Raw genomic sequence first — 12,883 nt, 5'->3', positions numbered from 1 at the left:
CCAAAATTGAAATTAAGATGCAATAATAGATACTCATTACAATTGGCCTCTGGTAGCTTTCTACCGTATCTTTCCTATGATGTGATTTGCCATAGCAAATAGTCAAGACTTAAATTGGCCCAGCCAGTGTGGCTCAGCGGTTGAATGTCCACCCAGGAACCAAGAGGTCAGCAGTTCAATTCTGGGTCAGTGAGCAGGCCCAGGTTGCGGGCTTGGATCCCCAGTAGGGAGCATGCAGGAGGCAGCTGACCCATGATGTTCCTCTCTATCTCTATCCTTCTCTAAAAATCAATAGAAACATTTTTTAAAAAGACTTAAAATTGTAAGATTCTGATCATTTATTATTCTAGTTTTACTAGTAAGCACTACTCTCATGTTTATCCACTCTCATGGTTAAAATAAATTTTCCTGGATGCCAATTACATCATGTAATAGTGTCAAAGTGACACAACCCAAAATACCTTGTTCCCGAGAACCAGAAATTCAGCCACATTTCTCATCACCAAAATTACACATTTTAGAACAAGAAAAAAAATCCAAAAATTCTAAATCTGATCCATTATCAAGCATATGTCTTGGCATATTATGATGTAAACAGTATCATACTGAAAGTCACTCAAATGAATATCTAGACAAATTTTTCAACTGTTTGAATTTCTCTTTTTAAAACAATTGAATCCTTACCACTGTTGAGCAAAAAGCCCCAAATTTAATAATTTAACAAAATTGAATGTGTTATGCTAACCTAGCTCCTTTCATTTAGTGTAGAAAATAATAAAATCACTGAAACTAATTAGCTTTATACATGATTAACCATTATCTGAGAGTCACCATTAATCAGCACTTAAGCAAAAAAAAAAAACAAAACAAAACAACACACACACAGAAAACGAAACTCTGCTTAACTACACAATCTTCTAGGAAAAAAAAAAAGGAAATCCAACATGTACAATGAGCACTGAAATGGCTAACATAAGATGTTTAAAAAACCATTCACTTTAAAATCACTGAATAAGCTCAGCCAGTGTGGCCCAGTGGTTGAGAACCGCTCTATGAACCAGGAGGTCACGTTTTGATTCCGGGTCAGGGCTCATGTCAGGGTTACCAGCTCGATCCCCAGCAGGGGGTGTGCAGGATGAGTCTCATCATTGATGTTTCTATCTCTCACTCTCTCTCCCTCCCTGTCCCTTTTTCTGTCTCTCTCTAAAAGAAATAAAAAATTTAATAAATATACATTTTAAATATAATGAACAGAGCAGATCCTATAGGGTTAACAGCCCTAGTAGAAGCCTCAGCAATTCACAGCTCAATTAGAATGGTGTCTAATGATGTTACTATAACACCAGCTCACTCAGAAAAAAACAGCTTCCAAACCAGAGGGCTGGAGTGTGACTGCACAGCATAAATTAGTTTTATACTTGCTCTTTAATTGGGGGCGGGGGGGGGGGGGGGGGGGGGGGGCGTGGAATCTGAAGGAAAATGCAGAATAAAGAGATATGGCTAAACTAAAATGTAGTTTAGGAAAGTGAAGTATAGGTTTTTACAAAGATCTGCTGCCTCCTAGTATAAGCAGAGTTCCTTCAAGCAGCAGAGACATTTGATCAATGATCCATATAAAAATTATTCTGAAAAATTTCAAAGTGACTTTCTCAGCAGGAATTTTCATTAAACCTGAAACCATTTAAAGTATTTTTTTTTCTAAGTTCAAAATTTAAGATGAAGGCATTTCGCTGAACAGGGAAGTTTCTACTTAGGCACTCCCACTTCAAACATCAAAGAAGATGCAACCTTTCCCAAAAACCTGGAAAGCTAAGAAAAGGCCACTTCTATTAATAGACTCACAAAATGGTATATCAATTTTGCCTAGAAAGCTTTTAGTTTTAACTCCAACAACTTAAACCTACATAATCTATCACCACTGTTAGACCTAAAGATATTCCAAATCTTAAATGCTTGGCCAGCCTGCATTACATTTGTTCTGTAATAAACCCAATTTTAAAAAAAACAAAAATTGTGACATTATCAAAGAAACGTTAATAAGAAATCAGATTTTTAAATGTTAATTATATCAATCATTTAGAACTTGAAATGTCACGTACTAGCTTTCCAAAAGAGAAAATTAAATCCTTAGCAGAAAAGTTACACGCTAGAATTTCGTATGCTGTATTTCAACTGAAATATATTTAGACTCTGTTCAACATGAAAAAGGCAATTTATAAAATCTACAATAAAAATTATTCAAATACAATGTTCCGAATCACATTACTTTACAAAAATAGGTACTTTTGAAAGTATTTATTTTCTATTAAGGTACCCGAATAATCAAACTGCTACGGAGACTAAAAGGATGCTAATTCTGCCAAAAGTCAAAGGTTGTTAAATAAAAATTAGTCAAGATTACATGCCTTTTTTAGAAAGTCAATTCAAATGTAAATGATTCCACATTATCTTATTCTTATTACTCCTAAATAACCGGCAGTTTCCCCTTAAAGTATAATGCAAAAACTAAAAGCATTAAGAACGAAATTCAGCCCGGCCGGCATGGCTCAGTGGTTGAGCGGCAACCTGGAACCAGGAGGTCCCACAGTTCGATTCCCCGTCAGCGCACACGCCCGGGTGGCGGGCTCGGTCCCCGCTGGGAGCCGTGCAGGAGGCAGCCAGCCGATGGATGATTCTCTCCTATCGTTGATGTTTCTATCTCTCTCTCCCTCTCCCTTCCTCTCTGAAATCAATAAATACATTTTTTTTTTAAAAAGAAACTGAATTCAAGTATAAATGAATAAGAAACAAATACATTCACTTTTAAAAATCACTAGGATTCTCAGGGGTGAAAACAGCCATCAATCCTCCAGGGGCCTTTCCAAACCTCTCCATACGCGCAAAGAAACCTCTCAAGTTACCGAAATACGCCCATTTCTCTGAACATCGAGGTTGGGGTAAGTGATGGAGCCCTCTACCCTCCACCCATTGCACAGCCAGTGCGCGGAGCCCCAGCGATGAGGTGAACGATGCCTTTTCTTTCTTGTTCTCCTGGATGAGGGGCTGGGCGGGAGCGGGGGGCTCGGTCCTGCAGCCATCGCCCGCCACACTCACACACACAGTGAGCGAGCACACCCCGGCCAGGACATGAGCTGGCACGGCGCACCGGGGAGAGAAAGGAGGGGACGGAGAGAAGACCAGCTGCTGGAGCAGAGAAAGGAAGACACACCACGTCTGACTCGCGTTCAGGCAGCTCGGGCAACGCTACACTCCAGCCGGCCCCCCGCGCTCGGCCGGGCGCGCAGGGAAACTCCTCCACACAACAAAGAGGAGCGGCCGCGGCCGGGACGCCGTCTCCGAGTTTCACTTGGTTCCGCGACCCACTGCGAAGGGAGCTGGGACCGGAGGGCCGACGCCGGGCCCGAGGGACGCGAGGCACCGCGGCCCGGCCGGCCCGACCCCCCCCGAAGGGCGCCCTGGCCCGGCCGGACCAGCGGCCGCGCTCGCCCCCCGCGCGGACCTCCGGCCTCCCGCGCGCTCCCCGCCGCCGCCGCCGGGAGCCCGCCCCGGGCGGGGAAGCCGCGGGAGGGGTGCGCGGGCTCGGCCGGGGGAAGAGGGGAGGGGACATGGCGCGCTACCTGGACTCCGGCGATGGCGAGGGCGGTCCGCTCTCCCGCCGGAGCTAGTCCGCGAGGGCGCCGGGCCCGTCGCTCCCCCCGGCGGCCCGGAGCCCTCCTCGGCCCCCGCCCCGAGGCGTCCGGGCCAGGCCGCCCCTCCTCGGCGCCGCGCCGCTGCCCGCGCGAGCCGGGCCGCCTCGAGCTCCCGGGCCGCCCCGCCGCGGGGGCCTCTCTCGCGGGGCGCCCGGCTCCCCTCACCCGCTCGCGTCCCCTGAGCGGCCCGCGGAGCCGAGGGCAGGGCGGGAAGGGCCTCCGGAGGAGAGCGGGCGGGCGCGAACGCGGGCTCCGCCACCCGAGCCGCTCCGTTACCGCAGCGGCGACGACGACCAGGGCCGAGGTGCCGCTGCCAACTTGTCGGGAAGACACTGAGCATGCGCGCGCGGAGACCACATCCGGGTAATTTCAGGGTTTGGCCCTTTCCCCCCTCAGCTTTCCTTTCTCCCCGCTGCCCCCGCCTCCTGCCCGCAGTGACGGGAGGGCGCTCTGCGCAGGCGCCCGCGGAGGAGGAGAGCCAGCCCGCCCGCGGCCAGCCGGACTCGCGGCCTGGGACCCGGCCCTGCAGGGAGGCGCTGCCCCTCAGAGGTGGGCGAGAAAGGCCGCCTGGAGGGAGCGATCGCCAGAGAAATTGGCATTTCTTCGCAGAAAGGTACCCAAGAAGCGCGGGAGAGCGCGGCGCGTAGGGGCGTCCAGTAAGTGTTTCTAAAGAGCGGCCGGTCGGGCCTTGTTTGGGGGGACCTCCGGGGGCACAGAAATGAGACTGCAGCTGCCAGCAGCTCTCTTCGGGGAGAAGCTCACGATGCCGGCCCCTTCCTGCCCCCCCCCCCCCGCCCCCCCGCCCCGATCACCAGGTTCAGAGGCGCTGACGTTCGCGGGACTCTCCCATATGGGGCCACATGACATAAACGGGGTGAAAGAAACGCACTCGATAGTCAGGGAACGCACGTGTGAGAGCCTGGCCGGTGTCTCTAAAAGTCAGAGGTTCTTGTCGGGAGAGATTTAGGCGGATCGTCAGGGTTGGAAGGAACCTCTGAGGACCAAGCACACCTGTTAACCAGGTACCCGTCGGGTAGGGGAAGGCCTAAATTGTTTTACCTCATACTTCTTGTACTTAACATTTTTACAAGAAGCGCGCGTTTCTTTTACATTTAAAAAGTTTCAGAAAATACATGCTATTTTTTTTTCTTTTTCACCAACCAGGAAATACTTCTGTGGGGCTTCCACCGAGACCAATTAGAAAGCTCTAAAGGCCTGGTTTAGAGCCTGAAGCCATCTGTTGCTGAGCGTGGAGGAGGCCTTGCCTCAGCGGAAGTGGGACTGCCCCGAGCGTCGGCGTCTCCGCCCAGCCCGGCTCCACCATGTCCAAGGTTTCCTTTAAGATCACCCTGACGTCCGACCCGCGGCTGCCCTACAAAGTACTCAGTGTTCCTGAAAGTACACCGTTCACCGCAGTCTTGAAGTTCGCCGCGGAAGAGTTTAAAGTTCCTGCCGCCACGAGTGCCATTATCACCAATGATGGAATAGGAATAAATCCCGCACAGACTGCCGGAAATGTCTTCCTAAAGCACGGTTCGGAACTGCGAATCATTCCTAGAGACCGTGTTGGAAGCTGTTAATGTCCTCTGCTTAAAGATAAATACACCTTTCAAAGTCAATATTGGTATTGCCCAGCCCGTGTGGCTCAGCTGGTTGAGGACCGGACCATGCACCAAGAGGTCGACAGCTTAAATCCCAGTCAGGGCACATGCCCCGGTGTCGGGGGTGATCCCCAATGGATGTTCCTCCCTCGTCAATGTTTCTCTCTCTCCTTCTTTCTCTCCCTCTATCTCTAAAATCAATAAAAACATATTTCAATAAGTAAATATTGATATTGCTGTTGAAGAACTGAAATTAGGCATTTAATCAACCAAAAAACTTGTATGCATATATGCATAACCCATGGACACAGACAATAGGGTGGTGAAGGCCTGGGGGGAGGGGAGTTAGAAGGAGCTAATCGGGGTAAAGGGGGACATATGTAATACTTTTAACAGTAAAGATTTAATTTAAAAAAACAAAAAAGAGCCCAGCACAAAGGGAAAAAAAACACACAAAAAACTTTGAAAATGCCAATAGTTGATGTGATAATGAAGGATGACTCTCTTTCCTTTGTTACTCCCTCTCTTCGTGTGGAGAGAGAATGCTTATGCATTGAGGGTACCATTTTTATGGAAGATCTTAGTCTTTCATTGCTACCTCACAGCATGCACAGCTAGTTCATTTAGGGTAAATGAATTATCCAACTGTGTTTATTACTGAAGGATGCTTCTGAGAATTCCTTCTGAGAACATGTGGAAGATTAAATTTATTGAATCTATTTGTCTTTAAAATTTTAAAAAGATTGAATCATACATAGCAGGTTACTTGACAGGATCTGACTTGCAGACTCAAAAGTAGTTGAATTCTTAATTATATAGTGCTTATGATAAAGGATATAGACATATCCATGAATACTTAACTAATTTTTTACATTTAGATATTTTTTTAAGTTTCAAGCTTCATGTGTTCATATAAACTTTAATATCAGAGGGCCAAAAATTAAATTTTCTTATCTAGTTCCCATGTGTAAAATTTATATCCCTCACCAAATAGTTTTAACTATGTTCTTGCAGAATCCAATACTTGTAATTGGAAAAAGTAGAAGCATCCATTGCTGAAAAATAATAAAGTCATCTATTAAGTCATACAGCCCTGAAACTCTCTAGTCCCCCTCCTGCCTTTCACACGGTGCCCACCCCTTAGCCCCATGCTGTTCTTGCCATCATAGCCTGAGCGCCTCCGGTTTCTACCAGAAAGCCTCTAAAACTGTCCTCTTCACCAGTGTCCCCCTTACCCCTGGGGGTGTGAAGACTTTCCAAGACTAGTTTTAAGGGAATTCATTTCCAGATCTTCCTCTGATATCTGTACTATTTTCTGAAATTTCTCAGCTTCAGAAAGCACCTGAAGACATAGCAGCCCCTTTTAAAACTGTCTTTCTCCTACCTTAGAAAAAAGTCAAAAGCCTCACGCATTACCTTGACCCAACAGGTAAAGACCTCCAGGGTAGTTCACAGGGACAGTTCAGGAGCTGGTGTCTGTGCTGAGAAAGTAAGCTACCCGAATAAAAGGGCCATAAATTCGCTTGTAAGTCTCACTTCTTTGTTATCAACAAAATTAATAATAGATCAACATGGGATTCTTAGACAATACACCTCGGTTGGGGTTAAAATAATCGAATAACATTGCTATAACTAAACTTCCATTCCCATCTGTACTAGTTAACCTTGTTGTATTGGTTAACCTTGTTGTATTAGTTAACCTTGCTGTATAGCACAGCAGCTTAAAACAACACCAATGTATCGGCTCACAGTGTCTGTGGGTCCGGAGTCCACACATGGCTTTCCTGGGTCCCCTGCAAGACCACATTGTGATGCTCGGCTGGGAAAGGATCCGTTTCCCAGTTCACTGGTTGCTGGCGGCATTCAGTTCCCTGCAGGCTGCAGGACCCAAGGGCCTTAGTCCCTAGCTGCCTGTGGGCTCCCCCAGTTCTGGGACATGTGACCCTCTCCATGGGGAAGCTTACAATATGGCAGCTGGCGTCTTCAAACCTAGCAAGGGGGACAGTTTTGGTGTAAGACATTGGTTACAACCTTATGTAACGTCATCACATACACGTGATCACATATATCCTGACACCTTTGCCATTACCTGATTGGCCAGAAGCAAATCCCAAGTCCCATCCCCATTCAAGGAAAACTATACAAGGGCATGAACACCAGGAGGTGAGGATCAGAGGGGCCACATGAGAGTCTATCCACCACACCTATTTATTTATGCAAATGACAATTCCTATAAGCTTAACCTCAGAACTTTTCTTCAGGTTCCCTTCACCTTCTTGCTAAAGGAAACCTGACTTACCCCTGGGACACTGCTTCCCCTTCTCCCTCTCAAGTAGTAGCAACTGTATTTTCAACCATAAGCACCTTAGCCTGTGCCTGGAGGTGAGGTAGGTGTCCTTGCTCCTCAACATGCTTCCAGACCACCCCCTCTCTCCTCTCTATTAACCTGCAGCTTTAAATCTTGTTACCCAGTACTCCTCATCTTATTCTCATTCCCCTTCAATTTTTCACCATGTGGTCCTGTCAGTCACTCCAATGCCATTTCTGTCTCAACTCTCGGTGGTTATAACATACTATACTAAGATGGTTTTCTCATTACCTTGACCTCTCGGTACCTTGACTTCTCCTCCAAGAATCTTGTCCTACCCTAACTCAGCCACTTGCTCCCATAATTATAATCACAGGAACCTTATCAAACTCTGCAACTTCTTCATACTCACAATTTCAAACATATCACACTCTGAACACCACTTCATTTTTCCTCATTTCCTTATAGCACTCTAACTCCAACAATTCTTCAATCCACACATCCACTTTCTCCCATTCTTACCACAGCCAATTATTACCATCATTTCCGGGCACACACTCTCAACCCCCAGACTCGCCTCCCGCCTTTTCCTGCTTGCTGGGCAAAACCACAGTCCTGGATTCAAGCCAGCTCTCCACCTACTCCGTGCCAGTACCCATGCACCTGAATGTGGCTACAGAAAAACAGTCACACTGACTAGTTTCACTTTCATTTCATCAGTGGGAACTTCAAGCGGGCCCTTAGCGCCGCCCATGAATCCTACTTGCCTCCACCATTCTTCTGGATTTCATACTTTTTCTGTCCTCTAACCTACACCTCTTTCCCTCAATCATCATTCTCAGTTAATGAGCTTGCTTTCTATTTCATGGAGAAAATTAAAGCAATGAGATGAAAACTTCCACAGTTTTCCCACCATCTCATCTACCCATAGTCACAAACCAGCATCTAGAACCTCTTCTTCACCTTTCCCTCCAGTTCAGGGTGAGTTTTCCAAGCTCCTCGCTAAAGCCAGTCCCTCGGCCAAGGCAATAGATCCCAATCTTGCCTTGCCTAATCAAGATCATCACCTTCACTCTGTCAATACCCTCTCTTCTATGTTATCCATGTTCCCCTCTCTTCTGGGGTCACCCCCATAAGCTTACAGTAGCTGTTATTTCTCCAGCCTTACAAAATCTGCACTTCCACTGTCAGCTACTGCCCCATTTCTCTGCTTCCTTTGCAACAAAGCTTCTAAAATTTTCTGTACTTTCTGTCTCTACTTCTCCCATTCTGTAGCAGCAGAATACATGCCATATGATACATTTATATCAAGTTTATAAACATGCCAAATACAGTAAGACTACATACACATATAATCAAATCATAACAACACACAAGGTTACATGTGGCATATTTTAGGCTTTTGAGGGAGAGGTTCTCCCATCGTCTCTTAAACTCATTCCATCATAGATCTTCCCTGGCCGGGGAGTGGGGTCAGTTGTTGGGAGCGTCATCCCATTCACCAATAGCTTTCAGGTTCAAGTCCTGGTCAGGGTACATACCTAAGTTGTGGATTCAGTCCCCGATAGGGGCGCATATGGGAGGCAACATATCGATGTTTCTCTCTCGCATCGATATTTCTCTGTTCTTCTCTTTCTCTCTCTGTGTCTCTCTCTCCTCCTCTCCTCTCTAAAAATCAATAAACATATCCTCTGATGAGGATTAAAAAATATATGCTTTAATTTTAATAGTTTATCAAAATTTGTAATATTTTATGTTGTTTAAAGCAATTAAGTATTCAAAATTGCATCAATAATAAAATAATGATGAGTTTAAAAATTTTTATTTTTGTAGGGAAATATGATAGGCTGATCAATAAAACTTTCCAGCCTAAAGTCTTATATTAAAATGTTCAGGGGCAAGATAAGGGGAAAAAAGAATGAGGTAAAATTTCTTTTAAAGAAAAGCTTGTTCATGTATTTTTTAAAAAACAGATGATAGATGCATTATGATATTTAGATTCCCTTGGATACACTTAGAAAATGATGTAAGAATCTTATTTTAAAATGCCAATACTTGTAATGTGCCAGAAATAACAAGCTTTGCCATTATCTAAAACTATGATGGAACGCTTTAGATCTGACCTTTGAAGGTACAAGAAGAAACGGTTTCTCCCATTTCTTTGAGGAGTGAGCGAGAAGAATTTGGGAAGACCAGTCCCAACGCACTCCACGGAGCTGAGCCACCCCTCTCCCGAGACTTCAGGGGGAACATCTCAATTCCTACATCCGCCTCTGTCTGGGCGGGTATCGCCTGGAAAGCTTCCTTTCCCTTTTGCTTTTATGGATGGCTCCGCCTCCTGCAATAGGAAGCTCCCCCAGAGTGAGGAGAACACAGAGCTTTCACCTTTTCATCCCCGAGGTGGAGAGAGCGCGCTCACCTCCAGCATGGCCCCCCAGGAAGTACTGTAACAGAATAAATAATATATGACATGGAAACATCCTAGCAGTCGACAGCTCCAGGCCCGGGTAAGCATCCTGACATTGTAGAGTTAACCCCATGTGTTTAAAAACAAGTCAAGTTGCCCTTAAAAACCACTTAGCATCGATCCACCTGAATGTTATCCGCGTTTCCCCACTCCTAAAAGTGCCGCAGTAAACCGTCACCTCCTGTGGCTGCCGGCGTCGGAAGTCATGCCTGAGGGCGACTGGTGTGCATTTGACTAGCCAGTGATTTGTTCTCTGGGTTTCAGAGGAGGCCAAGGACTTGATGAGGAAGAGAGAAGATGGGTGGAGCCCGTGCTCCATTTCGTTTCGTTATTTATTTTCTAAAACGCTGTAAGAGCTGCTATTCGTGCCAGATCCAGCGCGGGCCGGACCGCAGGGCAGCTGTGGACAGAATCCCAAGGGGGGAAAGGGGTGGAGCCGGCAGGAAGGAATTAGGTGGGTGGAAGGGAAATCATAGCCCACCTCTGTCTGGGGTCAGTCCTCTGTTCGCAAAGGCGGGGAGGCAGCTGAAGGTGAGGGCGGGGCAGCCCAGCACCCTGAGTCAGCTCTAACCGTGCCATGAGCATTTCCTCAACACTTACCAGGTGCCAAGTACTACGGGTCTCTGGGTTAAATCTGCCGTAGCACATGAGGAGTGAAGGGGACCTGTGAACCAACAATTCCGAGGATGTGGGAATGGGATACTGGAAGAGGAAAGAGAGGGAGCAGCCCCATTTGGCCTGAGGGAATTGAGGAGGCTTCACAGGAAAGAAGCAGTTGAGCTGGATCCTGAGGGAGAGCAGGAGTTTGCCAGTAGAAAAGGACTCAGTGGGGACTTTCAAGGCACAGAAAACAGCCTAAAGATACGAGAGTGGTTGGCTTATTTGTGGGATATGTAAAATATCTATACTAATAAAAGGATGATATGCTAATTAGACCGGACCAGGCTGGCAGGGGAGAGCAGTTAGGGGCGACCAGGCAGGCAGGCAGAGTGGTTAGGGGCGATCAGGCAGGCAGGCAGGTGAGTGGTTAGGAGCCAGTGGTCCCGGATTGCGAGAGGGATGTCCCACTGCTGACAGTCGGACATCCCCTGAGGAATCCCGGAATGGAGAGGGTGCAGGCTGGGCTGAGGGATCCAACCCCCCCACCCCCATGCACAAATTTCATGCACTGGGCCTCTAATAAAGAAATAATTATAAAATCCAATATGTAGCCATAGATATATTTGCCATATACAAAATAAAACATAAAATACCACCCATACGAGATTACACATCACAGCATTGTTTACCATAACAGACTATCAGAAGCAAGTGTTTACCAAAAGGAGATTGGATAAATAAATTATGGCCCATCCACACAATGGAACACTAGGTAACTATACAATAGGGTGAAACTTTTTGCTGTAACCATATGGCTAGTTCTCAAAGGTTTACTGCAGAACAATGTGTATGTTATGCTATACTTAACATGCAAGGTCCAGAATGTGTATGTTATATTCTTATGTGGGGATCGGTGGGAACTGGGCAGATAGGACATGGGTGAGAGGAAATTTTTCAATGCATAACTTCTTTTCGAATTATGTAAATGTATTACCTATTCAAAAATTAAATTGAAACCTGACTCAGACTTGCAATTCAAAGTGACTAGAATGTACATTCATATTCCTCTCCTTCGAGACCCAGTGACCCTCTAGGCCCCCTGCTGTTTGTTGGGGTCGGTGTCCTTGCTGCTCCCAGATTGGCAGTGAGTCCCCTGAGGACAGAGATTCTCCTTCCTCACTTTCTCTGGGTGCCTGACACTGGGCCTTGCACACAGCAGGTGTGAGAATGTCTGTTGGATGAACACATGGAGGCGAGAGGAGGGAGATGAGGCGGGGAAGATAGATTTGGGGCCCAACTGTGAAGGAAGACATACTGATGATTTGAACTCCGCTGAGGGACAGATATATTTGTTTGTTTGTTTTTAAACAGTGTTATTGAGGCATAATTTATATTTATAAGCTTTTTAAAGTAGAGAGTTAGATTAGTTTGGGTAAATGTATATGTCATGCATCTGTAGAAGGTGGCGGGAAAGGCACTAGGTGTGTGACCCATGGGGTCAGACCTAACGTGGGTTCAGCAAGCTCGGTACGTGGGCTCTGGCTCGGAAAGAATTCAGAGCCAAGACCCAAACTGTAAGAGAACATTTATGTGGTAAGTTACAGAGGTAGAAGAAGTCATTCCTAGAAGAAATGGGCTTAGCAAACAAGTTCTGGAGATTAAAGGAAGGGCCCTTGGAGCTGGGGAGTGAGGAGCTGATGGTAATGTACATGGAGGGGGAGAGGGCAGGGAAAGGCATGGGCGTGCTCCTGGGAGGGACAGTCCACTGGGTCCTCCATCCTAAGGGTTCCAAGGGTGGAGATTTTAGGGGAGGTCCCAGGGGAAGATCTTAACAGAATATTCAGCAGTTTTCCAAGTGTGTCTCCTCAGGGTTGTGGCCTTCACTGATTGATTGGCCTTTGGGGACATTATTCACTGCAGCTGGTCCTGATGTCACTCTGGGCCTGGAGCTGAAATACAACTGAGGCCCAGATGTTATCTCTAGTGGAGGAAAGGTCAGGGGTCCAAACTGCACGACCAGCGATACGCTAGGGAGGCGGGGTGGGGGGAGTCACCCGGGGGATGAGGTCCCACCCTACAATTGATTGTCCATTGCTAGGCATGCGGGGCTTTCCACCTGGTGACCTTCTATATCAGGCCCATCGTCCTTGCTCTGCTCATGTCTGTCTAACTGCCTACAACACAATGGGTGCCACCATCAAGTTTTAAACCATTTCTT

General features: G+C 46.7%; 2 protein-coding genes across 6 annotated transcripts in view; one reads left to right on the top strand and one right to left on the bottom strand.

Annotated features, from left to right (window-relative positions):
* SMAD4 (SMAD family member 4) overlaps positions 1–4,012 on the bottom strand; it is a 59,437-nt gene extending 55,425 nt beyond the window's left edge. For all 4 annotated transcript variants that reach the window (XM_070421168.1, XM_070421166.1, XM_070421169.1 and 1 more), the window contains exon 1: positions 3,618–4,012. The gene's annotated coding sequence lies outside the window, so the exon portion shown is untranslated. The remainder of the gene's footprint in view (positions 1–3,617) is intronic.
* LOC139014214 (ubiquitin-fold modifier 1) lies at positions 3,965–5,515 on the top strand. 2 transcript variants are annotated; one of them, XM_070421171.1, is made up of 3 exons: positions 3,965–4,052; positions 4,148–4,345; positions 4,854–5,515. In XM_070421171.1, exon 3 carries the CDS (start codon positions 5,012–5,014, stop codon positions 5,267–5,269), a length of 258 nt encoding a protein of 85 aa, XP_070277272.1. In that variant the 5' UTR covers positions 3,965–4,052; positions 4,148–4,345; positions 4,854–5,011; the 3' UTR covers positions 5,270–5,515. The 2 variants fall into 2 exon arrangements, with proteins under 2 accessions (XP_070277272.1, XP_070277273.1); XM_070421172.1 differs by lacking the exons at positions 3,965–4,052; positions 4,148–4,345 and adding an exon at positions 4,527–4,711.
* Positions 5,516–12,883: the final 7,368 nt, after the last annotated feature.

Source organism: Myotis yumanensis, unplaced genomic scaffold (genome assembly GCF_028538775.1).
Source record: "Myotis yumanensis isolate MYYU_CA2020_CCGP unplaced genomic scaffold, mMyoYum1.0.hap1 SCAF_7, whole genome shotgun sequence".
NCBI classification, from domain to species: domain Eukaryota; kingdom Metazoa; phylum Chordata; class Mammalia; order Chiroptera; family Vespertilionidae; genus Myotis; species Myotis yumanensis.
Note: the sequence above shows the minus strand (reverse complement) of the source record. Positions and strands in the feature narration are given on the sequence as shown.